This window comes from Capra hircus, chromosome 29 (assembly GCF_001704415.2).
Source record: "Capra hircus breed San Clemente chromosome 29, ASM170441v1, whole genome shotgun sequence".
Classification (NCBI taxonomy): Eukaryota; Metazoa; Chordata; class Mammalia; order Artiodactyla; family Bovidae; genus Capra; species Capra hircus.
The window spans coordinates 45,042,524-45,069,944 of record NC_030836.1 but is presented as its reverse complement, the minus strand read 5'-3'; the positions used below and the strand labels follow the sequence as shown (position 1 = coordinate 45,069,944).

The window sequence follows — 27,421 nt, the reverse complement described above, 5'->3', positions numbered from 1 at the left end:
AAAATCCGAAGTTATAGTAACTACCTAAGAGTTAATCTCTGATGAAAAACTGGACCAAACAGTAGAAATGCCTGTCTACATATACCAAGTCAAATAGTGAAATCAGGGGTTTAAAAGAAAAAAAAGAAAGAAAACCTATAGCTGACCTACACAACCATCACAGAAAACCAGTTGGGTAAAGGTTTAGCAAGTCTTCCACCCAGTAGAAAACATGGGGGAAGATCTCTGCTGAGGCCAACATAGTGACCCCATAACTTGGTAAGTATAAGGTATGTCCTGTAGCCAGAGAACTTACATATTCTGGGCCATTGGACCACCAGGGAAGTCCCTCATATAGTAAGCTTTAAACTCAGTCTGAGTCATTTCATTCTAGAACTCAACCTTCTTCTGTTCTTCTGTTTCAACCGAGAGTACCGTTCTCCAAACCCAAGTAGAAAAGCAGTGCTGGGAATTCCCATTGCCGTTGTTTCCGGGAATTCCTAGCACAAGACCACATGGAGAATTCTAGTACTAAGTAACTTTTAGGAATTTGCACTAGAATGTAATACCACAGTCCAAACGGTCTACCTCTCATGATTCCATCCCCCTAGAATCTAACTTATTGCTAACATCACTCTGGAATGAGGAACCCGGTTTAATCAAGCATTCACCCAATTCAACCCCAATTTTGAGGGTGTCTGGAAGACTTTTAAGTCAAAGTTAAGAAGTCTGACACCAAATCAATATCCTGAAAACTGCATTCCTAAGTCCTCTGACCTCCAGAATAGGGCTGGGTCAGATGTGTGGAGACAGTAAAGCGTCTGCCTACAATGCGGGAGACCTGGGTTCAATCCCTGGGTCAGGAAGACCTCCTGGAGAAGGGAAAGGCAACCCACTCCAGTACTTTTGCCTGGAAAATCCCATGGATGGAGGAGCCTGGTAGGCTGCAGTCCATGGGGTCGCTAAGAGTCGGACACGACTGAGCGACTTCACTTCACTATTTGCACACCCAAACTGCCAAGGCAGAAAGTTGCCTGTGAAGGCAATTAGGACAGGCACCCATTCATCTTTGTATTCTCCACATGGCACTTACACATAGTAGGCAACCAGTGAGTTCATCACGAAGTACAAAGCAAACTCTCGGGTGAATGCTAACTAGTTTACTGAACAGGATAAAAAGTGGAAGGCTATATGGGAGCTCCCCAGGGGTCCAGTGGTTAGGACTTGGTGCTCTCACCCCTGAGAGCCCAGGTTCAATCCCTGAGCAGGAAATAAAAATCCCAGAAGATACAAGGCACAGCCAAAAAAAAAAAAAAGGTGAAAGGCTACAGAGAGCCAGTGTATTAAAGCTTCACTTTAAAAAAACTATTGTACAACTACTGAGGCTAAGTGATGACAGTGTAACTTTAATTACACAGAACAGAGAAACTATGTGGCCTCAACTCAGATACACCTGATTGGAAGTTTACACAAAAATAATTTCAAACAATATAAGGCTGAAATAGCAGCAAGTTAAACTCAATCATTTCAAAAGACTTAAGGTTTCAGAACTTGGGTCTTTTCCCACTGTAGGAATACAGCAGTAAACCAGCACAGATTCAGTCATGAAAAACTACTTGTCTGTTGTAGAGAGACCGTGCTCTCAAATGGACAAAGACTCCCTTTTCAAGTTTAACTAGACAGCATGCTTTATAATGCAAAACTATATTACCCCCCATACTCCAGTGTGACATCACCATCTTCACTGACTATTCCCACATAAATAAAAATTCTCAACTTGACACTCGAACACAAGCTCTAGAACTACACCTAGGTACCTTTCAGAGTATCACTCAAAATGTTTTATTTGTTGAATCAAGAAAGTTAGCTTCCATCTTTTGAAGTTTGCCAACCCCACCCATCAGACCAAGGGGTATGTTTGATAAAAACAGACCAAAGCAGGCAAACCCTCCAAGAAGTGGCAGAAATCCAACCCAGCCAGGGAAGATAAAGACAGATGCCAGGAAAGGACCTAGCCTAGATGTAATAATCCTCTTTGTTGATCACTTATCTGTAGGAGCTAAGTTTTAATCTCAACTCCATCAAGTTTTCCTGGAACTGCTGTCTTTTTTTCTCACCAGAGACAACTTCCATATTCAATAAAATGGTGGCTGGGAGATGAACACATAGAACACCTCTCACAGGATTTCAGTGAGCAAATCTCCAATAAATTACAAGTTGTACTGATAGTTATTTCCATCTCAGGCTTCTATGAATTAGAAACTAGTAGGAAAATCTGAGATTACCAAAAATTAGCTAATTTTTCTTACCTCCCAGTACAATTCCTTTCCTAAAACCATAATGATTGGCATAGAGTGAAATATTAGTCACTTAGTCATGCCCAGCTCTGAGACCCCCATGGACTGTAGCCTGCCAGGCTTCTCTGTCCATGAAATGATCTGGGCAATTATACTGCAATGGGTAGCCATTCCCTTCTCCAGGGGATCTTCCCCATCTAGGGATTGACTGGGGTCTCCAACATTGCAGGCAGATTCTTAACCAACTAAACCACCAGGGAAGCCCATAATGCTTGACAGTTAGGTGCTCACGCTCCTTCAAATGATGCTAGGAAATGCCCTAAGCAGACACTACCCCCACTGTATTTATGCTGAAACTGGAGCGAGAAGGTACAGACAAAAAGCATCTTCAAGACAGTCTATTTTGATAGATGCACAGAACTGAGAGGCAGTGACTCTTCCTTGTACCCTGCCCCCTCTACCTATCCTTGTTGTTAAGTGATCTAAAGCTCACTTCCGGGTCCTTCTGTGCCTATCATCCTAAAGACAATGAGGTACTAGTGGGACCACTGAGGTATTTGGATTCCAGCAGATCTATACATTTTGGGGCTTCTCTGGAAACTCACATGATAAATAATCCATCCACAAGGCAGGAGGATTTGGGTTCAATTACTGGATTGGGAAGATCCCCTGAAGAAGGGAATGGCTACCCACTTAGTTATTCCTGCCTGGAGAATTTCGTGGACAGGGAAGCCTGGTGGACAGCAGCCCATGGGGTCACAAAGAGACATGACTGAGTGACTAAGCACACACAGATGGTGAAAGGCATCAAAAAGCTTTACTTGCTGACCTACAAAATAAGCAGAATGGTTTTGGAGCCACAACTTAATTTTCCACATGGCATGAAATGAAAGCTGACCTCCTGGTCCCTCAAACCCTTCCTTTTCCTAGACCTATCCCTTGGAAAATAAGTCAAGCTACATGTAGTGACTGGGCGGTTTGAATGATAGTACTAAGGGGTGGATGAGGATTGTTTTCCAAGCATGGAAAAGTCCCACATTTCAAAACTGCTAGTTGGTACGTGGTTTTATAACAAAGGTGTGATCAAGTGAAGGAAGTCTTTAATGGAGTAAGGCTGCCTGCCTGGGTTCTTCCGCATAACCCCTCTCCTTTGGCACCTATAAATTCTCTCTATAATAAAGAAAGTATTGGCAGTGATGTTCACCCAGAACTGAATGTCAGACTCTACCCACTCCCCTTCTCTTCTAGGGACAAATAAAGAACCCAGACACACGTCTAAGTAAGAATTCTCTCAAAGCACACATTTCCTAAGTTGAAAAACCATTTATTTCACCGGAAAGAAAAAAGTGATTCAACTCTGTATGTGTCCACCCGCTACAAGCCTTTGGGTCAAACAGACTCAGGAGCGGTGACACTCTCACAACACCCACGGGAAGCAGGAGGTGGGCGACAGCACCCCCCACCAACTTCTGCACACAATGAGGCTGCTGGGAGGAGAGAGCATCATGGGAGCTAAGGAGTACTGAAGGACAGAAAAGAAATGGGGACGGGCAGGAGAGAGGAAGAGGGGGGTCTGAACTTTGCAAGATAAATTTTAAGGTCCACGTTTCCTGAGGGACTGAACGCACAGAGCCGTCCCGGAGATGGGTACCACGAAGGGTGTATTCTCATGCACAACCGCAGCTCGGAATTTCAGCCCACACACATCCCACCTGAAAGAGAGCAAAATACAGGGGCTTTACAGCAAAGCTCACAAGGGCGTTTCCACTTAACCCTTCAAAGAACATCTATAGTATGGTAACTTGACACTCTTTTTAAATTTACTTGTATCCATCCACAGTATCACAATCATCTCTCAAAGTGAAAAAGAGCCCGAAGGCCAGAGTAACTGGGAAGGTCAAGTAACCCCAGATTGGGCTCTTTTCTCTCAATTAATTGGCAAATTTTCTTTCATGACAGAAGATAAGACACTGCATTTCTCTTGATGTTAGTATACCAGCATTCCTCAAAGAAGGTAATTTCCACATTTACAAACTGTCATTGGAGGGCAGGAAAAAAGAAAAGGTTCCAATTAGCTCTCTGGAAAAAAAAAAATGTTTGAATCTTGGGCCACAAGTTAAAAACCATTTAAAGTCTAGGCAAAAGTAACATCAACTGAATAAGTTGTAAAACCTGAGGGCATCCAATTCTGCCTAGGGAATAAAAGAATGGACTGGAGAGCATGTGTAAGCTGAACATCAAGTCTCTCAAGTTTCTTTTCCACTAGTTATTTCCTATCCCCCAACCCTGGGCAAGTCACATATCTTCTGCCCGAATGGAAAAAGGTGGCAGTACCTGCCATCCTGTTACCTCAGGATCATGATCAATGGTAAATTCTGGGCCACAATGAGAGCTACTCAAAACAAAGGGTGTTGTGAAACACCCCTAAATACAACAGCAATCTCATACACCTAGAGCCCAAAGCTGGCAAGCGCCAGAAGAGAATACAGTCAAGTAGAGCCAAATGGATCATGAGGCTCAAACTGTATAGGAAAAAGCCAGAGGACTCGAGGTACAGCCGGTGGTTCAAGAGTGTTAATTGCCCAAACCTGGTGGGAAGATGAAGGGAGAGATCCGCTTAAGGCAAAGCTCCCAACCTTGGATTTCAACATCACTGAAGAGTAGAACTGGCAGGGGTGCATACATTATTTACATTATTATGCACCTTAAAGAGGTGGACAGGATGTCAAATCTAACACTGTGGGGACAGTGAGGGGGGGGGGGAAACTTAAAAAACTAGACAAAGGAAACAGGCTCTCACAGAACAGATTCAAAGATAAAGCAATGGAGTGGGCATCCTATTCAGCTCAGAGAATGAATGTGAACTGAGCAGAGAAGTTGAATTTGAGTCTATGCCCCAGACTCTGTTGAAATTAACTTCATAAATTGAAAGATCTTTTTCTACTCCTCTCTACCCCAACTTACCATCAAGTCAGTTTTTTCTCTAAAGCTCACAGGGGTAACTTCAGAAATGTCAGAAACACACTGCTTCAAGATTAAGATGATACCATTGGGGTAGTCTTCATAGTAACTGGAACTTGAGCAGTGATGACCAATTAACTACAATTACAGATTTTAACTGTGCGGGTCCTAGCAGACCTTTCTCATAGCATGAAGCAGAAGAGGAACCCTGCAAACATTAATAATGTCACACACCTAGGAATTCCAACAAAGGCTCTGAGAAACGACACACCTGGGTCTGATGTCCGGGTTCCAGGTTCAGTTCAATTACAGCACACAGGTGTGACCCGAGATTCATCACGTCACACTGTTTGCTTTTCCAGACACAAATGGAATCAGGTTGACTCCTGGGACTAGGAGTCCTGGAAAAACAGCCATGGCGGCTAAAGATGTTTGTCTATTTCAGAAAAATTAAATAATTAGGACTTCTCCCTATCCCCTGAACCATTAGCAACCTTACCCTAACCCTGCAAAAGCAAGCAAGCAGGGCAGCCTAATTGGAGCCTTTAGGCTGCAGGAGGGACAGCAAAACCAGAACCAGGGACACCCCACCGCTCTCACCTCAAGCTTTAAAAGGCTGAATACCGCGCCCGATCCGCATACTGCTCCCGCTCATACCGGGCCATGTCGTACAGGGAATTCCGCGCAGCCGACGAACCTTGGGACAACTCACTCTCATGCCCGTAACCGTAGCCCTCTCCAACAGTAGGGACTGGGCCTGTAGCGCGACGCAGGGGGCTCCGATCCCGCCCGTAATATGAAGAGGAAGCTGCAGTAACAGCAGCAGCAGCTGCTGCAGCAGCAGCAGCAGCAGCTCCCGAGGTCGGCAACAGGTGTCTATCGTAGGGATCGAGAGAGGTGGAGGTGAGGTGACTGGCCATGGCTGTGTTCTGGACTTGTGGCAGCTGGGACAAGGTCTGCTCTGCGTAATTATACGCAGAGGCAGCTGCAGCAGCCACCGCCTCATAGGACCGGGCAGCACGGCAGCGCTTGTAGTAGGCATCGAGCGCTCCGTACGCGTTGTTGTAATACAATGAATCCCCGTAGCCCATGGTGTAAGGTGTACGCACTGCTCCGTATTGCTCATTATATTGCTCGGTAAAGTCTGCCACGCGGCCCGAACGATCTACTGGACACTCTTTGGACCAGTGCCCCTCTTTCCCGCACCGATAGCAGCCGCTCTGGTCTCCCATCCCGGGCGCAGTCCTAAGCCGGCTGGTGGACAACTGCACGTGCATTCTTTTGCCTTGAAGAAACAGACGCAAGAAGGGTTGCTATCACTCTTAGTCAAAGCCCCAGCCCCTACCCCAGACACTGGTCATAGCTGGCTTTACCTAGACAACTCTAATGCAGGACTCACTGCCATTTTAAAATGTTTTTTTTAAAGGTCCAATATAAATTCATTATGATGGCCTGACTTCAGGCAAAGATAAATGAAGAAATGTTTCCGCTCAAACATCAGTCTAACGCTTAAGAAAAACTACTCTCATTCAAAAACAGACATTTCATTCTTTGCCAAGTAACTATGGACACAAACTGCTCTGAACAGTGACCCAATGTCAGAAGACACAATTAAGAGTGCTCTACAACATTCAGACACCTCCAACCTTCACTATTAAGACTCCTGAATTCATTAAGCAGGAAAATGCAAAGGTCAGTCCTCCACATCACCCCAAAATCAAAGAGAATAGAGCAAGACACTGAAGTTACCACTGATAGTGATCCAGACTTGATCCATGGCTGAGTGCTGTAGGGAAGTTTCAAGATTTTTTTGGGGGGAAAAACTCACAAATGCGTGAAGAGGGGCAAAATACAAGTTGAAGGGCTGCTATATCCTTAACTGGGTCTTTTAAATTGCTAGTTCTGATATTCATTATAACAAGAATTCTTTAAAATCTTCAGTGACCTCTTAGAGGAGGGGATCAAAGAAAACAGGGCAGGCAGTTCACAGGATGGCTGAATTTCAAAAAGGGCATCACGAAAAATGTGGGAAAAAGGGGGGGAGGGTGAGAAGAGTGGAGAATGACTACTCATGTTAGTGGATCAAACTGTTCATTTCAGCAAGATTAAAGTACTTTTTCTCAAGAAACCCAAGATCCTAATAACATGTACTTAACACTTTTTTTTGCTGAAAATTAGAATTTGTATTCTGGAAATGGGAAAATATTACTTTTGAAAACTTAACAAAAGAAACATTTCTTAGAAAGTTTAAGTTTTAAACCTTCTCACAGAAGCAGTTTCTACCTAACATGATCTACCATTTTAACAGTAAGCAAAATTCCAGCAAAACCTTTCCAATACAATTGGTTATCATGCCCCTAAACATGCAGATGGCAAAGAACAGTGGCCCCATGCTTAATCAGGGGGATAAACAGAGGTCAGGTCATCTATGCACCTAACATTACAGAAGGGGGTACAATTTCACCTATAAAATTCAAGGTAAATTCTGAAAGACTAGAAAAGGGATAGGGGATGGAAGGATCAAACTATGAAAAAAAAGTTCTGGTTCAAACAAACTTTCTGGTAGGTACAAGTTGCCAGTTAAGAGATAGGATATGCAATTAAGTACTTTTAAGTGCTAACCCACGTTCTTTGCATTTGCCCAAGTGGCCACTTTGGCACCTAACAAAACCAGAGAAAACAAGGGCAATTAAGGAATCAATCATGTACCTTCAAGACATGAATGTCACCAATAAATGTCCTGATCTAAAGATGTGCCGGGGGGAAAAAAAAATTCCGCAAAAGTAACTAAGCATCAAAAAGCCTACAGTTCAGAAGCCAAGAGTCACGGTCCAAGGATTTATCCTGTATTAGCTCACACTGTCCTTCCCTTACAAGTGGTGCCAAGGAGACACCACCACCTCTTCTGTAACCTGGTTAAAGTGTAGAAGAGTATTAAAAAATTAGATACCATAAACCCTCCACAAGAGCAGCCTTTGCGCCCAATTACACTGTTGACACAAGGTAACTCTCAACTTACCAATTAAAAAAGGAAAATGAGACCTGAGAGACCTGTGACATTTGTCTTTAATAATGCACAGCAATACCCATGACACAAGGCACCCATTAACTTAGGGGGAATGATGATCAGACTTCTATATCTAATAAAGTTTAATTTATGTAAACCTCAAAGATAGCCAAAATGATTCTTAAGAGGAGTGCTCAGCCACTACCTTGTTTGGCTGAAAAAGTTGGAATGCAGGTTAAAAATATAGCAAGGAGTAATGGGAATAACCTATAATTCAGAAGTAGCTACACCAAAGGGGAAAGGCTCATTACTGACTTCCATACTGGGAACCCAAAGCAGATGGGAGAAGACTAAGGTTAGCAACCTCACCATGGTTACCATCCCTTTCATGACTGCCACTCTTGCCACAGAAGCTCAGATCATAAACCAACAAAATATATTCCAAATAAACTGTCATCCATATAGCATGCTGCCTTCCAGGCACACTATTACTCTAGTCAAGGCTCCAAGATATCACCTATCTAAGTGGTCTTTTCACCAAAGATGTGAGAGCCCACTCCTCAAACCAGCAAAAGGCATCAACTTTATCGCCCTCTCCCTGATGACTCCCCCTCCCCTGCAAATCCCCATACCTTCTCCTCCTCAGACACTCCTGAACCCTATAATTCTACAGTGCCCTCATCTTCCAAACAGAACCTCTGGTGCATGCATAATAAAAAAGCAGTAAGAGCTAAAACCCTTTAAACACACTAGCTCTCTAAAGCCTTAACAATGAACTATATTTACTAAGACGCTATGAGTTGGGATGAAGTTGGGAAGCTTAACTGGTATTTTGCTCCTGAACGGGTGGCTTAAGCCAGCTTTTGCCAGGTCCTTCATATGCAACATGGTGTGCTGAGGCAATAAATTTCAGAGTGAAATACCATTCTGTGCTTTACTACTACCATTACTACTGCTACTACTGCCAAAAAAAACACAAAGAACAAATCTTCAGTGGAAAGATTTCTGCACTAATAGACAAAAACGCCTAGGGGTTCCAATCTAAAGCCAAGTGATTTTTCTCCCAGACTTGATTTGCCTGAGGTAAAGCCTCTAAATCCCATGCATTCTCCATTTAAGTTCATCATCCACTCTTAATCCTCACCATCCATCAGCCAACCAACAGCTGTCTCTACCCATGACCCCTCCCTTCTACTTATCCAATCTATTCTCTACACAAAGCCTTGTGTTCAACCCTCTTTCCCAAAGAGGATGGTTCACCTTGAAACTCTGTGTTGTCAAGGCCCCTGATGGCCTCCACTGCATCCTCAGCCCGCTCCATGTGTACAAAGGCATAATCTTTCACGATGTCACATTCGATGACTGGACCGTACTCCTCAAACTTGGCCCGGAGCTCTTTGTTGGTACAAGTAGGGCTGATATTGCCTACATGTAACTTTGTAGAGGTTTTGCTCTTATTCTTGCTGGCTTCCACGTTGATGTTCACCCCGTGCAGCTTGTAGTGGTGCAGGTTGCGGATGGCATCCTCGGCCGCCGTCTTGTCCTCTATGTGCACAAAGCCGTAGTTCTTAATGATGTCACATTCCAGCACCTTCCCATACTGCTCGAAGAGCGAGCGGATCTCCTGCTCTGTGGCCTCCCGGGGCAGGTTTCCGATGAACAGCTTCACCATCTCGGACACAGCCTGGGCGAAAAGAAACAAAATTTCTAACAAAGGATCTCAGGCCCACAACAGCTTAAAAAAACCCAATACCGCCGTCTCCTTTCTGTCTGGCAAATATTTCCAGTTTTCTCTCACGTTCCACACGCACACTTCCACACAATCAAAGGGAACCGGGAATAAGAAGGCCCGCTACAGGACCAACAGATACAAGAAAGCATCTGTAATAAAAACCCTTGGTAGACACAGTTTGATAAGACTTGAATAGCTTTAAACGGTAATGGAAATGAAAGTGAGGGCATAAATTGTAGCCCAGAGGATAGTAGACTTTCTAACTTCTATAAAGACAGGGAGACTTCCTTGGCGGCCCAGTGATTAGGACTCCACGCTTGAACTGCAGAGAGCTCGGGTTCAATCCCTGGTCGGAAACTAAGATTCGCAAGACGTGCGGTAGAGCCGACAAAATATATATATATATATTTTTAAGAAAACAAAAGTCTAACTGGATTGACTGTCTGCAACTACGCACTGTCTCTTCCTTTAGTAACCGAAGAATCAGCCACCATTTCCGGAAAGGTGGACCTTAAAACTAGGTTTTAGGATTTCCTTTAGAAGCAATGAACCGCTGACTTAGGCCGGAGAGCCAGGCGTTCCAAGAGCACGTAAGTGCTAGAGCTGGGAACGCCTCTCTTGGGGTGCCGTCCTACGAATTCCTGGAGAATTGGAGAAATGCATGGTTGGAAAAGGGGGCTTCAACCTCATCGGCCTGACAACCAAGTGTCGGGACCTGAGAGATCCTTAAAACGTGGTTAATTCCTAAATCTAACGGAAGCGCGGTTACTCGATGGAAACCTCGAGGCTGTAGGCCGAACCTAGTCGGGCAGAGGGCAGGGTGGGGAGAAAGTATGATATTCTCAGGGGAGGTTGTGGGGGAAGGGCTGCTTCAAGCTTACCGCGCAACGCCGAGCACAGAGGTCGGCTTTCAGTGACGGGTGTGGAGGCCACTACCCCACAAGGATACCCTTGAAGCCCAAGGAACGAGATTCAACAAGGTAAAAGAAACAGTGAAAAGGCTCGGAGTCTCTCACCCGCACGAAAAGCAGCAGATGCTCTTCCTCGCGGCGCGGACGCTTCTGACAAAACGCTAAAATGGCGACGGCCGCAGTAGTGACTCTGGGTAGAGAGGGGGAGGTGAACCTACCACTGGATTGGCCGTTCAACAAAATAAAAGGCAGGCGTTCCTGTAGATGCTCTTCCTGATTGGTTACCACGAACGCCAATTACCTGAGGCCGGGAAGAGGTGGAAACGTCAGTAACCCCGGAGCGTTTATGCGAAAGCCAATGACCACCACCCTCAAGAAACCGAGGTCGTTGATTGGGTAGGAGGTCGGCATGAGGGCGGACCTACCAACGTAAGCTTCGCAGGCGGGGTTCCGCCCGCCATTAGGCGGAGCGAGTTAGGACTCCGGTGTGGCGGTGGGTGTTTAGCGTCATGGCGCCAACTTTCGTTAAGTTTCCACTTCTCGCCAATCCACGTGCGTTCCATTTTGCCTTCTACTCCGAATTTCTCCCTCTAAATTCCCAAACGCCACCCCTTCGCAGCTCGGATACTGCGGACGGACGCTTACGCAGACCCAGAAGCCAGGTAAGAAAAACAGCGAAGCGTCCCATCTGAAGAAACCAACCTCCTTCGGCGGAGTCCACAGTGGCGCCCTGGGAGTCCCAGAGCTACCCTCCAATTGAAACTGCTTTCATAGGTGGTGAAAGGACTCTCAAAACGGTTAATGGGCTCAGCTTCAATTAGGCTATAAAGGTCCCCGAAGTCGACTCGGTTGAGGGTTCTCTCAAGAAACCAGCCTCCCGGGATTCAAGATGAGGGAAAGGTTTCTCTGTGGAGGTTGAGAAAACACCCCCACCCTGCCCTGAGAAAAAAACTAGAGCAGCAAAGTTTTTTGTTTTGTTTTATTGGGCGCCATCAGTCAGAGATGTTAGGTTTAAACTAGAACCGACCTTAGAGGGAATAAAGAAGCTAATAAATCACAACCAGCTAAATAAGCAAAAATACAGTCCACAACAGCGTCCTCCAGGGCGTCCATTCGGCTTTTTTAAAAATCATTCTTTGGTTTCTTCATATTAATCCCATATTATGAATATGACCCTTTTGCAAGGCAGTTCTTGAAGAGGAAGTTTAAAGGGGAGAATGGAAGAACTTAAAAACATGATAAAAGCAGTGGTTTGAGGAAAGGGATGATAATACAAATAGAACACAGCACCGGTTCAAAGGAGCTCACCACCCCCACCCCCGGCCAAAAGGGGTGGGGATCATAGCGAGAAAAGTAAAGTCAAAGTAGAAACGTTTTTAAAACCTGACGACTCAGAAATAAATAGTGGTCAAGAATTTATGCTAGGGTTCAGTTCGGTCATGTCCTACTCTTTGCGACCCCATATGGACTGCAGCACACCAGGCTTACTCTAGGATGGTAAAAGATAATCTGAAAAAATGGGAAAATGTTGTATTTACAAATGTGATCACTAATCTTGGTCTATTTTCATTGTGCATCCTGATGCTGACACTCCAGCTGTGAGTAAAGGGTAAAGGATCAATGATGGAAAAAAACCAACTGCATGTTAGTCTGCTGCAAGTTGGAGGCAGTCACAACTCCATTTGGGCAGGGAAACACACCCAGGCTAGAAATCCTTTAAGCTCCTTTGTTCGATCTTCCAAAATTTTTGCCGAGTGGCCTTGGAGATAAACCTTTCAAAATACCAAAGCATATGAGGTCAGCTTACTCTACCAGCAATCTCTCCCAAATCCAAAGGTGAAAAACTGGGCATATAAATCTCAGGATCACAGTTCAGTTGCCAGTTTGCAGACCACCAACCACACCCACTCCCTAATCTGATTTACCTTTTGAAAGCCCTCTAGATTGAGCTGTATTTTATTTTGCTCCAACTGAGCAAACCACATTAAGTCATTTAATCAAATCCATTATATCATGGGTTTTAAACCCATGGCAATTGGAAAAGCTTCAGTTCACAGTACCCAGTCTGGTTGTTGCCAAAATCTCCAATCTCTTTTAACAGTGCTCCTACCACCCCCACACATACCCCACCCCCCACCCCAACTAGACTCCTGTACAGTAGCCTATGTCCCAGGCTCATTCAGGCTGAATGAAATGTTCTTTCTCTCCAGGTCCTAAACTGGTCACCCCATCTAGACATCTCCCCACTCCAACCCTACATACACCTTCGAATTCTACCCCATGAACTCCACGGTACTTTTCCAAATACTTACCAACCACTTGAAATCCTATTTGTTCATTCATTTTCTCACTTCCTCCTACCTACCCCCTGCCCCCAGCAAATACTTGTTCTACAAGGGCAAGGACATTTTCTTATTGCCTACTATTGTTTAGTTGCTAAGCCATGTCCGACTCTGTTGCAACCCCTTGGTAGCCCGCCAGGCTCCTCTATCCATAGGATTTTCCAGGCAAGATTACTTAAGAAGGCTGTCATTCCCTTCTCCAGGGGATCTTCCTGACCCAGGGATTGAACCCAGGTCTCCTGCTTTGCAGGCAGATTCTTTACCATCTGAGCCTAAATCTCATCAAAGGAAAATGCATTTTATAAACAATGTGTGCCCTTCTGCACTAGGCATTTTAAGAGAATGGGTATGCAGGTTATTTCTCCTTCCTAATATATTTATCCTGTGTTAACACTGCACCTGGTACATGGCAAGCACTCAAGTATTTGTTAACAAATGGATAAATGAACGCATGAGTTAAATTCTTGATAACCAAGAGGAAAGAAATAACTTTGGATTTTTAGTCAACACCAGCTTGAAAACATGGACACTTAGTACTAAAAACAAGCAGATGCTCAAAAGCCAGGGGGAAACTTATTCTCTGGGGGTGTTCAGAGGGAGCCACACCACTGCCAGCTACACCCTCTAGTTTCAGTTCAGTCGCGTCCGACTCTTTGCGACCCCATGATCTGCAGCACGCCAGGCCTCCCAGTTCATCACCAACTCCTGGAGTTCACTCAAACTCATGTCCATTCAGTCGGTGATGCCCTCTTAGCCTCCCATTAATGTCTGGGGAGGTCCTCTATCTTCATGGTTCCCAACCTTTTTGGCACCAGGGACCAGTTTCATGGAAGACAGTTTTCCCACAGACCACGGCTTGAGGGTGCATTTGGATTCAGGATGATTCAAGTGCACTCATTGTCCACTTTTTTTTCTATCATTATTACATCAGCTCCACTTCAGATATCAGACATTAGATCCTGGAGGTTGGCAGCCTCTGCCCTAACCCATACCTTTCTTCTCCATACCTGATCCCCAGGATACAACAGTGTTGTCTGAAACTAGAGGTGACCGAAACTGGTACAGTTCAGTGGCCTACATCACACTCAGGTACCAGTTACTACAGAAGTTTCCTTCCTTCACTGTTACTCACACACTGCACTCACCCATATCCAAAGTTCTTTCCTCAGCTGTGTGCTTCCAGTAGGCCATCCCAACCTCCCCAGAATGTTTTAACTCCTTATTTCTGAGATGGCTAACAGTGACTATATGTGAGGCCCTATACCTGATACATGCTATTTGCTCCTTCCAACAGTAGTATTACAAGCAAAATCCCGGATGGCTCAAAATGGCTGATTCAACTCCTTGATCCACTTTTCAGCCTTGTGAAGTTACTTAACCTACACCCTCAATTTCCCAATTAATCAAAGGTTTGTAAGTACCTAATACATTTATTTGAGTTGCAATAGTTATGTTCAGTAGATGTAAGCTATTCCCATTTTATAGATGAAAATACTGAGGTAGAATTCCCGACGTGTCCAAGACCACATGGATACGTGGCAGAACCAAGATCCAAACTCAGAAAGTCTGTTTTTTTTTTTAAAAATATTTATTTATTTGGCTGTGTCAAGTTGCATGGGCTCTCTAGTTGGGGCACGCAGGCTGAGTTGTCCCACAGCATGTGGGATTTTACTTTCCCAACTATCATTCAAACCCAGGTCCCCTGCATTTCAAGGCAGACTCTTAACTACTGGACCACCAGTGAAGTCCCAGGAAGTCTGATTTGAGAGCCAGCACCCTCAGTAATTCTCTCTGCCAAGTCAGTTTCAAAGCAAACAAATTCTAGCTCCAGTTTTCTCTAGTGGGACTGCACCATCTTCGCTCCTCCTTTACCTACAACCTCCCTAGCATTAGTTTGGTTTTTTTTTTTTTTGCCTCCCAGGACATACGGGTATCTTAGTTCCCCAACTAGGGATCAAACCCACACCACTCTGCAGCGGAAGCACAGTGAAAACCACCGGACTGCCAGGGAAGGCCTGGGCACTGCTTATTAACTGTATGTAACTAATTCATCAAGGTAGGTCCTGCCTTCCCTGGGCTACCCATTCCCCAAGATCAGCCCAAGGGTGATCACTGTATTTCACCTCAGCTGCCTCAACACTATTTCCAGCACTACAGACATACCGTATTTCTAATGATTTACAGACTTGAAATCCTTTTAAGAACTTTTTTTCCTGGAAAACTAGATTCTACCCTTAATGATCTTTTAAAGGCACCTAAAGAAAGAAAGGTAAGTATCTTCCACCTGTCCTATCCATCTTATCTTTATTACCCAAACCTCCTATTAAACACACTACATACTGGTCCATAAATCTAGGAAATTTATTTTCAGTATGACATTATAGTCAACTTACTTGGCTTAGTAAGACAAAATGACTGGAACCAACTGTCTGGGCACAGACTTTGGCAGAGCTTAACTAATGGACAGTGACTAGAAAGGCACCCTACTATAGAGGCTGACCACTCAGTGAGTCCCATTACCGCCAGTATAAGGGTAGCAGCCCCAAGCCCACCCCAGACAATCTGAAACAAGGTCCAAACCTCAGAGAACAGACTGATGAGGTGAGAAGACTTTAGTCTTGTTCCAGGAATAAATCATTTAAAACTTCTCCAATGAAGATCAAGTTAGAGCTGATAGGTCAGAAGTGCAAGGACCTGAAGGATATTGTGAGCCCATATTCCCACCCCCTTTTCCCGAAACACATTAAATGTCTCTCCTCCCATTCGCTCAACACAACCCTCTTCAAGTTACAGGACCCTGGAAATCAGAAATCCACAAAAAGCAAAGTAGGAGAAGCGGGCTATAGGATTAACACAGGTAGCATAATTTAAATAAAAAAGGGGAAGAGAATTTTAAAACAATCTGCAAGGAAGAGGAAAATGACAAGTGATTTGGCTTTAGAGCCAAACCAGAAGCCTGGCAGCAGAGGCAGTAAGAGCATCAGTACCTAGAGATGACAAGTTGAGTGATCATCTCGGCCAGGTTGCTCTGAAGAATTTAAGCTGTAATAAAGAAATATCAGCACTAGCCCTGAGAGCACAATAGGCTATTTTCACAGGAACTGTGGGACTGGGACAGTGGCTGAACGTTCACTGGAGAGAAAGATGACAGAAAGTCACGCTGACAAAGAAGTAATTACAAATACACAGGCCACAATCACAGCACTACAATTAAACAACCCTTGATTTTCCATGGAAATAACCAGAACTAAGTCTGTTAGGTTGCCCTGTCATAACCCCACTCTCACTGCAGAAAAGTGACAAGAAACCTATTAGATTCCCCCTCCTCCCAGTCCTTAAAAGAAATGGAAAGCAGCAGCAAAGCAGTGAGCAGAAAAGAGAGCCATGGCCTCAGCACCCCTGAGATTACTCCAGTTTGCATCCACAAGTAGTTCATACTTAATACAGAGCATGTGCTTTTGGCCCACTGGGCAGAGGGAAGAGAACACCTGGGGCAAACTGTTGGGTCACAAGCAAGTTCACAAGAAGCCAGTGGAGGCAGAAGAGAACCAACCTGAACTCCACTTGACAATACACCTCCCCCAAATCACCTTGCCCAAAAAGACTCCCAAATCAAATCTCTAAAGCCCTCTTTCCAAAGGAATGTTAGGGTTCCTGTTACCACCCTACCCAACCAGTCTCCCATTCACCCATCAGGAAGCTCAAGCTTCCATCTTGTCATGGCTAGAATCATCTTATTTTGTGCCCAGGTCCTCTGAGCCCCTAGTCCCAGAGTAAAAGTATGGAAAGAATCAATTCCTTATTATCCCAGCACCCTTCTTAGTTATGCTTGCACCGTGCCCCCTTCCCATGGTCTATCATAACACCTTTAAATATAAACCCAGCCAGAAAACATCTGGAAACCCTAACAGATGTAGAGAAGGAATTTGCAGTCGCCGGTGACTATGATGGCAGGGGTTGGCAGGACGCAGGCAGGACGCTCCAGGATGATGTTCAACAGGCAAAATACCAGGTCTATGGCCAGAATCCCCCCATACTGGCTTCCAAAGGTCCCAACCACAAAGACACTGCCACACAGTTAACATGACCCCCCAAACCCAACTGACCCCTTTCCAGGTCCCAGCCCCAGTACTCAGTGGAGCCCACTGCCTGAAGGCCCTGCTAGTCTTCTAAGCACCAAAGCAGCCCATTCCCCACTTCTCACTTGAGAAGTCAAAACCTCAGAACCACCCTGCTGGAGTCCAGGTTGTTTCTGAGCTGGAGACAAGTCAAGGAAAACAGCCAAGCATGGGCGAGGAAAATGGGCAATAAATTTACTGCACTTTGGTGTGATTAACTCAAGTCGAAGCAACTTTGTCCAGATTCTCCAGTCCTTAAGATGGCAGACTAGCAGAGAAAGGAGGAGTTAAATCCCTCCAGCAGCAGAGAAATCATTCTAATTCCCAGGTTCAGACCCCTTTCCTCATCTGCCCTGGGTCCTCTGACCACCTTCCCTTTAGCTGTCATGTATTCCTGGATGTCAAACTGGCTTCTCTGAAACAGTGCAATCAAGACAATGACAACCAGGTTTCCAAACTGCAAATCGCCCCAAGTTTTATTTGTAGTCCATACAAAAGGGAAAAAAAATTAAGGTTTTCTAACACCACCTACTTGGGGAGATGGGGAAGTGCACTGTGCCGCACAGCATCAGCTAGAACATCAGGAGTCAGTAGGGACTGGACATGTTCCAACCGACTGTCCCAGCAGGAGCTCAGTCTCAACACAGTCTACAGAGGGACAGAGTCAGGGCCCCCTGGACACCTGGCACAGCTTGGCGCACAGGAAATGGTTAAGCTAACCCTTTCCTGGCCTCCCTCACATCTAAAAAGAAAAAGGCGCCGCCGACCTCAGCTGCAGGTTGCTTCCCCATCCAGACGACCTTAAATATCGCGCACAAAAATAAAAGGGAGCCAGGAAAAAAAATCAAAACATAAAAGAGATTCCCATCCTAGGGAGATGGGGCAGGGGAGAGGGGAACCGCAGATCTAGAGCCAGTGGCAAGATTTGCTGCTGAGGCGAAGGAACAAAGTAGGTTACTGCCGAACACTCAAAGGATCGTCTCCTGGGGAAGGCCCACATGGTAGAGGGGATGAAAAACCACCAACATGAAAGGTATGGGCCAGCGGTTATAACCTGGGTCTGTGCCATACCACCCCATCTCTCCTCTCCTTCCCTCTCTGTGGTGCCCCATCCCAGGACGGCCCTACATGCGGCGCTGGTAGCCAGAGTGCATCTGAGCTGCCCGCAGGTAATCATTATAGGAGCCCGAATAGCGTGCGTAATCGGAATGGGCATCGGGCAGGCGACGGTAATCCAGCGAGGACTTTGTCGGCGAGCGGCGGAACGAAAGCTGCGACTCTGATAAACGGCGGTAATCAGAGAGCTCGGCTAAACGCCGGTCGGAACCATACCTAGTCGAGAGAAGAAGACAGTTGGTGAATGAGACAATCGAGGGGAGGGCTCCAGGTGGGCACTGGGGAAATGCCAATGGGGGCAGGGAGGGCGTAATCAGACTGGTCTCCAACAAACAAGATTTTTCAGAAGGCTCATCACCTTATCCAGGGCAAGAAATCAAGCCTGGTCCAACTGTGGGAAACCAAGCCCACCACTGAAGCCCTCCCTTCTGAACTGGCCAAGGTGGACGCTGGCCTACATTCCCAAACCAGAGACAAATTATCCCCACCCCTGGGCCCTGCAGAGAAAAGACCTTGGTTGTTTACCAACAGAACGGCGGACGAAAGCAAGGTCCCCAATTTCCCAAAGAGTGGACGCACCACATACACCCTGCCTTCAGCCAGTGAGTGCCAAAGGGACTACTCTTTCAAACCCACCCCCACCAAAGGCCAGGACAACCACGTAACAAGCTTAAGGATTCTTGAGACAGTGGGAGAGGCTATGGGCCACGATCTTGCAGGCAATAGCTCCAATAGCACTTGGGCTAGCCTAGACAGGTGACACCTCCCAGCCTGACTAGCTGGTACCACCCCAGGCTGAGCACAAAGCTCCACCTGAACCCTGGTGACCAGAAGTTCACAGACATCACCCACTTCGGCCTCTGGACATCCCACAGGAGAAGGCCAAGGGAGGGGCCGATGGCTCCAGTTTCCCTCCCATGCCAACCTCAGCCCCTTGCCCTGAGCCCCAGCTGGGGGCAGAGGCGGGGGGGCATACAGTACCTTTTCGACATGGCGACAGCCTTTTTGTACGGATCGTCGTAGCTGGCCCGGGGTGGGGAGAGGCGGGTACGCTCATAGGGCGGCGGGGTGCTGTTGGCGTTGGCAACGGCCCCCTGGGACATGGACAGGTAGGCTGCAGACGGCTGACCTGTCCCGTCGTAGGCATTGCCCGGCTGGCCACGGTAGGAGGCAGCAGCCTGAGGATGCTGCTGTGCAGCATAGGAAGCAGCCAATGAGGCTGACGACTGAGTGCGGTAAGGAGCTGCCAGGGTGGCAGAAGGTTGGGCCCCATAGGCAGCTGCAGCGCCATAGGAGCCGGTGGCCGCAGCAGCTGACTGAGCCCCATAGGAGCCTGACAGGCCCATCGATGCTTGGGCTCCGTAACTATTCAGCTGGGTCTGAACAACTGGCTGGGCCCCATAGGAGCCAGCCATTGGGGTGGTGGCTTGTGCGGCATAGGCAGCTGGCTGGCTCGCGTAAGCAGCAGCTGTAGCTGGTTGTGCCACATAGGCAGCAGGTTGGGAAGAATAGGAAGCAGCCTGCTGTGCAGCATATGGGGCAGACTGGGCATTGTAAGAGGCTGAAGGCTGGGCATTGTAAGAAGCTGCCTGGGCCCCATAAGCTAGTGATGAGGCTGCAGACTGGGCCCCATAGGAGGCTGCCTGGGCCCCGTAGGAGCCTAGGGAGTTAGCTGCTCCCTGGGTATTGTAGGAGGAGGCAGCTGCACGAACCCCATAGGAAGAAGCAGCCTGTGCCCCATAAGAGGATGGTTGGTTACCATAGGAGGCAAGGGAGGAGCCCTGAGCCCCATAGGAGTTGAGCGAAGAAGCCGCAGCTGGCTGACCCCCATAAGAGGAGAGGGCCGAGGCCGAGGGCTGGGCTCCACCGTACGGGCCAAGCGAGGAAGCTGCAGCCGATTGGGAGCTAGGGCTAGCCAGCTGGCCCCTGTATGGGGCCCCAAGGGAAACAGAGGGCTGAGCGCGGTAAGAGGCTGCCTGGGCTGTCATGGGCTGAGTCCGATAGCCGACACCCAAAGAGGCAGAAGGCTGGGCCCTGTAGGCAGCGCCCAGTGACACTGAGGGCTGGGCCCGGTAGGTGGCTGGCTGGGCCGTCAGAGGAGCCACATACGAGGCTCGGGGAGGTGAACGGCGCAGGGGGCTGCGGTCGCGACCAAAGAAGGGTGGTGTGGGCTGACGGGCTTGCCCATCAAAGCCACCAGTGCTGTTGCCAAAAGCCTGCTGGTAGTCGAAGGTGGCAGAGAAGCCACCAGTTCCAGGGAATGCTGTATCCCCAGCCCCTGGTTTCTTGGTCTTGTCCCCAGACTGGATAGCCAGGCCAGGCCCCTTCTTCTGACCCTTGGTTGAGAGTTCCACGTTGATGCGCTTGCCCTTCACTTCTTTGCCGTTGAGCTGCGCGATGGCGGCTTTGGCATCTGCTTCCTTCTCCATGTGAACAAACGCGTAGTCTGATAAAGCAGCAGACAGAGGGTTAGCAATTAGGGGGGCAGGGCATGCTACCTGATGGGTCCCAAACTGGACACACCAACAGCACCCAGCTGTTGCCAGTACCTCCAGGCCTCCAAACCCTCCTCTCCAGGAGTAGGTCATAAAACGTGATTCCCATATAACAAAGCTTCTGACTGTCCCAAATAGTCAGCTTTGCCTATGGCTTTCTTCCTGTTCTCCCCATTTCCCCTGCCACCTCACCCAACTGCCTGCTCAGAAAAGAAAGAGCAAAGATGAACTGCAACAGAGGATAAAAATCTTCACTAATCTTCATCTCCTATTAAGTACAAATCCACCAACAAAAATGCAGAAAGCATTCTTGGATCACTCAATTATTCAATATTCTCTAACCCAAGACCACCAAACACTTCTGTTCACCTTTGAGGCTTAACTCTCAAACACTGGAAATGACCATTTATGTCTGGACATGACCCATGTCTCAGGCCAGGGTCCAATTAAAGCAGAAGAGCTACACAGCAATACACAATCTGCGACAGTCCTCCAATATGATCTCCCCCTTTCCCTCAGTACTTCCCAATTCTCAAAGCATTCCCAGGCACAAGATCCCATCTGGGCCTCACAACAATCCCTGGAGGCAGGCAGAGCAAAGGATTGCTATCCCCATTTTACAGGTGGGCAAACACACTCAAGAGAATTTATATGGCTTGCCCCAAATCCACTTGTGAGATCCAGAAACAGAATCCGAGCTCTCCCTGCCTCCTCACGACACCAGTCTATCCCTAAGAAGTCAATGTATAAGGCAGGATTGTATTTAGACTAGACCCTTAAGCTGAGAAGGGGAGACGCTGGACCCCATGTAAGCCAATGAAATGTGGGAATGGAACTGAGCCGCCCAGTCTAAGCCAGGCCTTACTCAATTCAGGCACAAGCCACCCCCAACTCCTAGGCCACATTACCTTCTCCACTGATACTCATATCAAGAGACATCCCTTACCCCTTGGGCTTCTGTTCAGAGAAAAGATTTAGTTTCTCAGCTTCATGGCAAGAAGCTGCAATTCCTGCAACTACCAGGCTCTGCTAAGAGGTTATCCCGCAGGCCCTCAATCAGGATCTGAATGAGCTGTGGGAAGACAGGCTCTAAGTCAGGATGTTGATCTCAAAGTCCTACTCATCTACTACACAGAAGAGGAAACCTTCAAGAAAGGAATAGGAAGAAATTCTTGTCCAAATCCAATCTCACACATCACAATAGTGCAAGCAGAATCTAAAGAACAATGAGATCATGCCCGTGGTAACACGGGTCATGTACTTACCACCACTTGAACCTGAGGCTACTTTCAAAGTTAAAGTATCAGAACCCCATCTTTCTCATATCACTTTAGGAAATGAAAAATTACCTACATGAAATTACTAAGGTTCCATTCTTGATTTTAAAAAATCCTTTTTAAATGTCCTCTAAACAAGGGTCCTAATTTTCAGAAACTTTCACACTGGGTCTGGCTCTCTAGCTACTTCTATAAAGCGAGTCATTTTCCTGGATGTAAAGCAATGCAACCGAAGTGAGTCTTACACAAATGAGAATAAAGATATAATCAACAGGTAGAAGTCAGAAGTGTAGTGTGGCAAAAGAATTTTGGAACTAGATGCTAAAATTTAGCGTCAGTTGAAGATTCAGATCACTGACTTGCTTTATTAAGTTCTTATAGAACTTAAAATTTACTTCTGCCCCTGACAATCTGTCCTGCCCACCTCAGTTACAAGATTCAACAAATGTGCTTAGGCACTCACTCATGTCCAACTCTCTGCAACCCCATGGACTGTAGCCTGCCAGGATCCTCGCTGTTCATGGAATTCTCCAGGCAAGAATACTGGAGTGGGTTGCCATTTCCTTCTCCAGGGGATCTTCCTGACCCAGGGATTGAACCCAGGTCTCTTGCATTACAGGTGGATTCTTTACCATCTGAACCACCAGGCAAGCCCAAATTATTCAAATGAGATGATAAAAATGCCTTATAAAGTATAAATATGGAGAAGGAAATGGCAACCCACTCCAGTATTCTCCTGGGAAATCCCACGGACAGAAGAGCCTGGGGGCACAACCCACAGGAGTCGCAAAGAGTCAGACACAACTTAGTGATTGACCAACAGCTAAAAGTATAAATAGCTCTATGATAAAAATCATAATAATTATTCAAGCCTAGGAATAACCATAGGGTTATTTCCTTACAGGATATGATCCTTCATTTCTAATAAAACACAAGAAACACAATGCCATCTGTAAACGCAAATTTGGAACTTGCCAGATATAATAAAGAAACAAAATGAACTATCACAACTGTCGTCACTCTCTTACGGCCCAAACCTGATTCATCTACCAATTGTGAAAAGCAAGTGTTCTTTTAGACCCAGCCACAGGGCACTAAAACTGTCCTCTGATCCCTCACCTCCACTCTGGGTAGAGTGAGCTAAAAATCAATGCTGGTGGGTCCCAGATCTCTTCAAAAGACAAGACTGAGTTGAGCCTACCACAAGGGGAATGCAATGGTAAGGGGAAAGCAAGTTTGTAGGCAGATTAAAGGGAACTACCAAAAAAAAAAAAAGCCTCCAGGCACTACAAGAGAATCGTACTATATTCCTGGTTAACCTATCCACAAATTTCTAGGACTTTATTAAGCTAGGGAAAAAAACACCCAACAAAAATGTTTCAATGGGTTTACAAGAGCAATAGACAATGTCTATTCCCTACTTAGCTAGGTTTTATTTAGAGACCAACTTGTAAAACTTGAAAACCGAAATTTCATAGGTACAATTCAACTGACCACACAGATGAACTATATAACTGACAAAAAGAAAGCCATAAGATACAATCATAACCAATTTATATCAGAAAGTTTCTAAGCCTGATACTGGAGGGAAGTGTGAACAGGTTGCCAGGCTGACTCAAACACATGAGGGCTAGCCAACCCTAAGCAGCTAAACCAGGCCTAGCCATGTCAAAGACACCCAGGAACCCAACTATTCTTAGGATGATTTTAAAAAACTAACGAACAAAGAACTAGCAAACTCCAGGTACTCACTGGCCTGAATTGAATTAGTTCAAGGAAACTGACCTCTGAGGTAATTCATCTCATTTAAAAGGAGTACCAGGCAATGATTTACAGAGATCTCCTAATGATCTGGCATCACAATTCCTCCAATACCCAACTTAAGAGAATGTGGAAACAGGAGTTTTCCTATTCTTAGAAGAGTAAAAACTTCTAAAGTGAAACTACAGAGTTATACATAAAAGGAAAGAATGGCCACCCACAACATAGCAAACAGTTTCCTCTTCCGCCTTTCAGACTTCTGAAATCTGACTGGTTCCTAAAGCTGTCAGCAACTCTTGAGACTTCATCCTTTAACACCCAATAGAATTTAACTGTGGAGAGTGGTTACAATCTGCTGTTGCTATGGAGATTTTTACTCTCTCCACATCAAATCATATCTAAGCTCCTGGAACCAAGCAACTAAGTTTCCCCCCTGTGAAATAAAACAGAACTGGCTGTCCTGTGCAATACCAAGCTTTTGTGCTTTTCAAAGACCTGACAATCAACCTCAGACACCTCAAATGTCCTTTCCCAGACCAAGAAATAAGTATGCTATTTATAGAGCCAAAGCCAGTCTCCTCTACTACATTCCTAACTTAAAAACCTCATTTTCCTTCACTCCAAATAGAAAGGTATCACAGAGGGGATACGATCCTCAAACCTCTCTCAGAGCCCTTTGTACCAAAGTATTATCATGAGCTTACATATCAGCATAACTAAAAATAATGGCTAACCTCCACTCCCTGAAGAAGTCAAAGCACTTGGCAAATCAAATGTTCACAAAGGGACAAAATGCACAAAACTTTCACAAGGAAACATAATTTCTAAAAACCAGATCCAGTTACACAGTTCACCCTACTCCATCCCCACATCCTCTGTCACTCTGTGTCAGTCCCAAGCAATTCAAACAAATTTTCAGTTTTCCCTACCACCCCAAAGGAGGCTCCTTGACCAAAGAGTTCCATAGACAGTCCCCTCAGATGCAAGTTTCAAAACTCTCAATCTAGTAGACAGCCTGCTTAAAGAACTACACACAAAAATGTAATAAGTCAAACACAGAACTCATATACCCCTATCCATTTCCTAGCCAGGAGCCCAACCTGAGGCCTTTTCCATTCTTTCACTCTAAATAAAAGCAAAAATCCATGCACCATACAGCCTGCCTCATCAGAGCACCCAGTAGGAAAGCTTGATTTTGGATAGTCATGAACTTGTACAACCTGAGTTGAGGAAAATAGAATGCAGTATTAATACAGAAGAATAAATTACTCCTAATGGTGACTACCAGCCTTTACACTTCCCCCAGTTACAGAAAGGATAAGGAATGACCCCAAAGATGTGCCTTTCAAGGACAGCAAATGATGTATCTTGGAGGAAATGAATAAAGCACCTGCCCCCAAATTTATTTACTATCCTCAAAACTCTCACACAGGTTATGAGCAGGTATGAATCCAAAACCAGCAGCCAGGAGGAACCAGATACTTACTTCCAGGTTGCATCCTTGAAAATACAGTAAGGCAAAGTTAACTCTGATCTGTTTCCAAGTGGAACACAGACTGGACACACACAAGGACTGTATTCCAGATCTTGTCAACAAAACACAAAAAGAGCCTAAGGGGTAAGAACCCAGACTATGAAAAGAAGTCACCGCGGTTCAAAAAAGGAAGTCAGGCCTACACTATGATGATACATTCTTCTCAGGATCTACCCTGATCATGAAGACTATTCAAGCAAAGACGACTACTAAGTCCCCATGTCCCCCTCAGCCACAGAATGTGCCCCTTTGCAAAATCGCCATGTTTAGAAAACAAGGACATTGCTCTGGGGCACCGGCTTGAAAGTTAGCGGCTCAGAAGAGGCGTTTTCATAAAACAAGCCTTCTTCCACAGGTGAAAAGTCGGGGCTTCCAGTTAACAGATATAAAATCGATCTCAAAGTGGGGGGAAAAAAAAAGTTTGAGGGAGTTGGAAAGCGCAGAGTTGCCAGGCCTAACCCACCTAACAATACTGAAAGGCCAAAGTAGTTCGGAAGCCCCCGCCTCCCACCCCGTACCCAGGAGTTAACTATGCCCATGAGTAGACCCACGCCACACAGTACTAAAAGATCCCAGCCCGCGAAACTTCCAAGGGCCCCGTTACCTTCCGCTCGGGAGCATTCACCCGGAGGGAACACGAGGGTGGCTTTTGGTGAGGGGCGGGGGGATCAGCCCCCACCTTTTCCCTTGATCTGACAGACGTCTGGAGAGGAAGTGGGGAAGTGGCAAAATCTTCCCCGCTCCATGATCCGGCTTGTGCCCGTCACTTCCCAATTTCCGCTCGGTGCCAGGCCCAGGAGACCAGTAGAAGGCGCGCCCCCAGTATACTCCCAAATCTCTCAGGCGCGTCCCCGGCCCCGTAGCTCGGCTCACAGTGGCCGCCGCACCCACCCTGAGCCGGTTCCTCCCATTGGGTTAATGGTGCCTGGACCACAAGGGAGGAATGTGGCTCTACCCAACGCGCCCCCAACACCTCCAGCCTCACTCCCGCGGACTTCGCCCCACCCCCGCCCCACCAACCGCGCTGTGACCGGCCCCCGGGAAAGGGGCGTGGCTAACAAGCAGAGTGCCCCGAGCGCGCCCCCGCCTGCACGTTACCTTTTACCACGTCACACTCGATGACGCGTCCGCGGCGCTCGAAGAGGCTGCGCAATTCCTGGCTGGTGCACGCTGCCGATACATTGCCCACGAATATCTTCCAAGTGTTAAGAGGCCGTGGGCGCGACATCTCCACCACGAGCGCGCGTCCCGGCCGCAGCTCGTGGCCATGCAGGGCCTCGATGGCGCGCACCGCGCCCGCGTTCTCGCGCATGTGCACGAAGGCGAACTGTTTCATGACGGCGCAGCTCATGACCGTGCCGTAGGGCGCGAAGAGAGCTGCCAGCTCCTCCGGCGTCGTATCGGCCCCATCGACGTTTCCCACAAATATCTTCATTTTGCCGCCGCAGCCGCCTTCCCGGAGAGCCGGGACCTCTCCTCCAGCGACAGGCAAGACGTCCGAACCGCCGGCAGTCCTCCCTAGGAATGGCTGGCGACTGAGAACCCCGCCGCGCAGGCGCCCTGACCTAGCCAATCGGAGCCCGGATCCCGCGCGTCATGCAGCCAATTAGAGAGCCTGAAAGAAAATGCACTCAGACGCAGCCAATCCCAGAGGGTCTGGAGCCCGCTCGTTAGCGGAGGGGGTGGGAGAGGGACGACGGCGCGCGACCAACCGCCACTGCCGGGGGGAGGGGAAGAAGGGCTGGGGAAGGGGTTACGCGCGCAGGGAGCGCCGGGGCAGCTGAGAGGCCTAGTGAGCGAGGCGGCCTCTGGCCTGGGTGGGGCGGGATCGGCAGGCCCCGAGGAAAAACTTAGTTGAGTCGTAAGTCAGAGCCTCTCTCATTCTGGCCGC

General features: G+C 46.9%; 2 protein-coding genes across 8 annotated transcripts; both read right to left on the bottom strand.

Moving 5' to 3' along the window:
- Positions 3,580 to 11,122, bottom strand: RBM4 (RNA binding motif protein 4). 5 transcript variants are annotated; one of them, XR_001297465.2, is made up of 5 exons: positions 10,993 to 11,100; positions 9,505 to 9,928; positions 6,444 to 6,522; positions 5,509 to 5,673; positions 3,678 to 3,988 (listed from the first exon to the last, which is right to left on the bottom strand). XR_001297465.2 is itself a non-coding variant. In XM_013975995.1 (4 exons), the coding sequence occupies exons 2-3, from the start codon at positions 9,914 to 9,916 to the stop codon at positions 5,846 to 5,848; spliced, it is 1,089 nt and encodes a 362-aa protein (XP_013831449.1). In that variant the 5' UTR covers positions 9,917 to 9,928; positions 10,993 to 11,122; the 3' UTR covers positions 3,580 to 3,988; positions 5,838 to 5,845. The 5 variants fall into 5 exon arrangements, 3 of the variants coding, with proteins under 3 accessions (XP_013831449.1, XP_013831450.1, XP_005699992.1); XR_001297464.2 differs by having other exon boundaries at positions 3,784 to 3,988; positions 5,838 to 6,522; positions 10,993 to 11,119; XM_013975995.1 differs by lacking the exon at positions 5,509 to 5,673 and having other exon boundaries at positions 3,580 to 3,988; positions 5,838 to 6,522; positions 10,993 to 11,122.
- Positions 9,707 to 27,085, bottom strand: LOC102179921 (RNA-binding protein 14). 3 transcript variants are annotated; one of them, XR_001917478.1, is made up of 3 exons: positions 26,629 to 27,085; positions 10,993 to 11,188; positions 9,707 to 9,928 (listed from the first exon to the last, which is right to left on the bottom strand). XR_001917478.1 is itself a non-coding variant. In XM_013975998.2 (3 exons), exons 1-3 carry the CDS (start codon positions 26,963 to 26,965, stop codon positions 18,657 to 18,659), a joined length of 471 nt encoding a protein of 156 aa, XP_013831452.2. In that variant the 5' UTR covers positions 26,966 to 27,078; the 3' UTR covers positions 15,128 to 18,656. The 3 variants fall into 3 exon arrangements, 2 of the variants coding, with proteins under 2 accessions (XP_013831452.2, XP_017898527.1); XM_013975998.2 differs by lacking the exons at positions 9,707 to 9,928; positions 10,993 to 11,188 and adding exons at positions 15,128 to 18,679; positions 20,799 to 20,909 and having other exon boundaries at positions 26,629 to 27,078; XM_018043038.1 differs by lacking the exons at positions 9,707 to 9,928; positions 10,993 to 11,188 and adding exons at positions 15,128 to 18,679; positions 19,445 to 20,909 and having other exon boundaries at positions 26,629 to 27,077.

Coding starts and splice junctions, on each gene's coding strand:
- RBM4 (XM_013975995.1), bottom strand. CDS start 9,916: ATGGTGAAGCTGTTCATCGGAAACCTGCCCCGGGAGGCCACAGAGCAG. Junction 6,523..9,504: donor TGACAACACAGAGTTTCAAG/GTGAACCATCCT, acceptor TGTTTCTTCAAG/GCAAAAGAATGCACGTGCAG.
- LOC102179921 (XM_018043038.1), bottom strand. CDS start 26,965: ATGAAGATATTTGTGGGAAACGTCGATGGGGCCGATACGACGCCGGAG. Junction 20,910..26,628: donor CGAGTGTGACGTGGTAAAAG/GTAACGTGCAGG, acceptor CTGCTTTATCAG/ACTACGCGTTTGTTCACATG. Junction 18,680..19,444: donor GCTGTCGCCATGTCGAAAAG/GTACTGTATGCC, acceptor TCTCTCGACTAG/GTATGGTTCCGACCGGCGTT.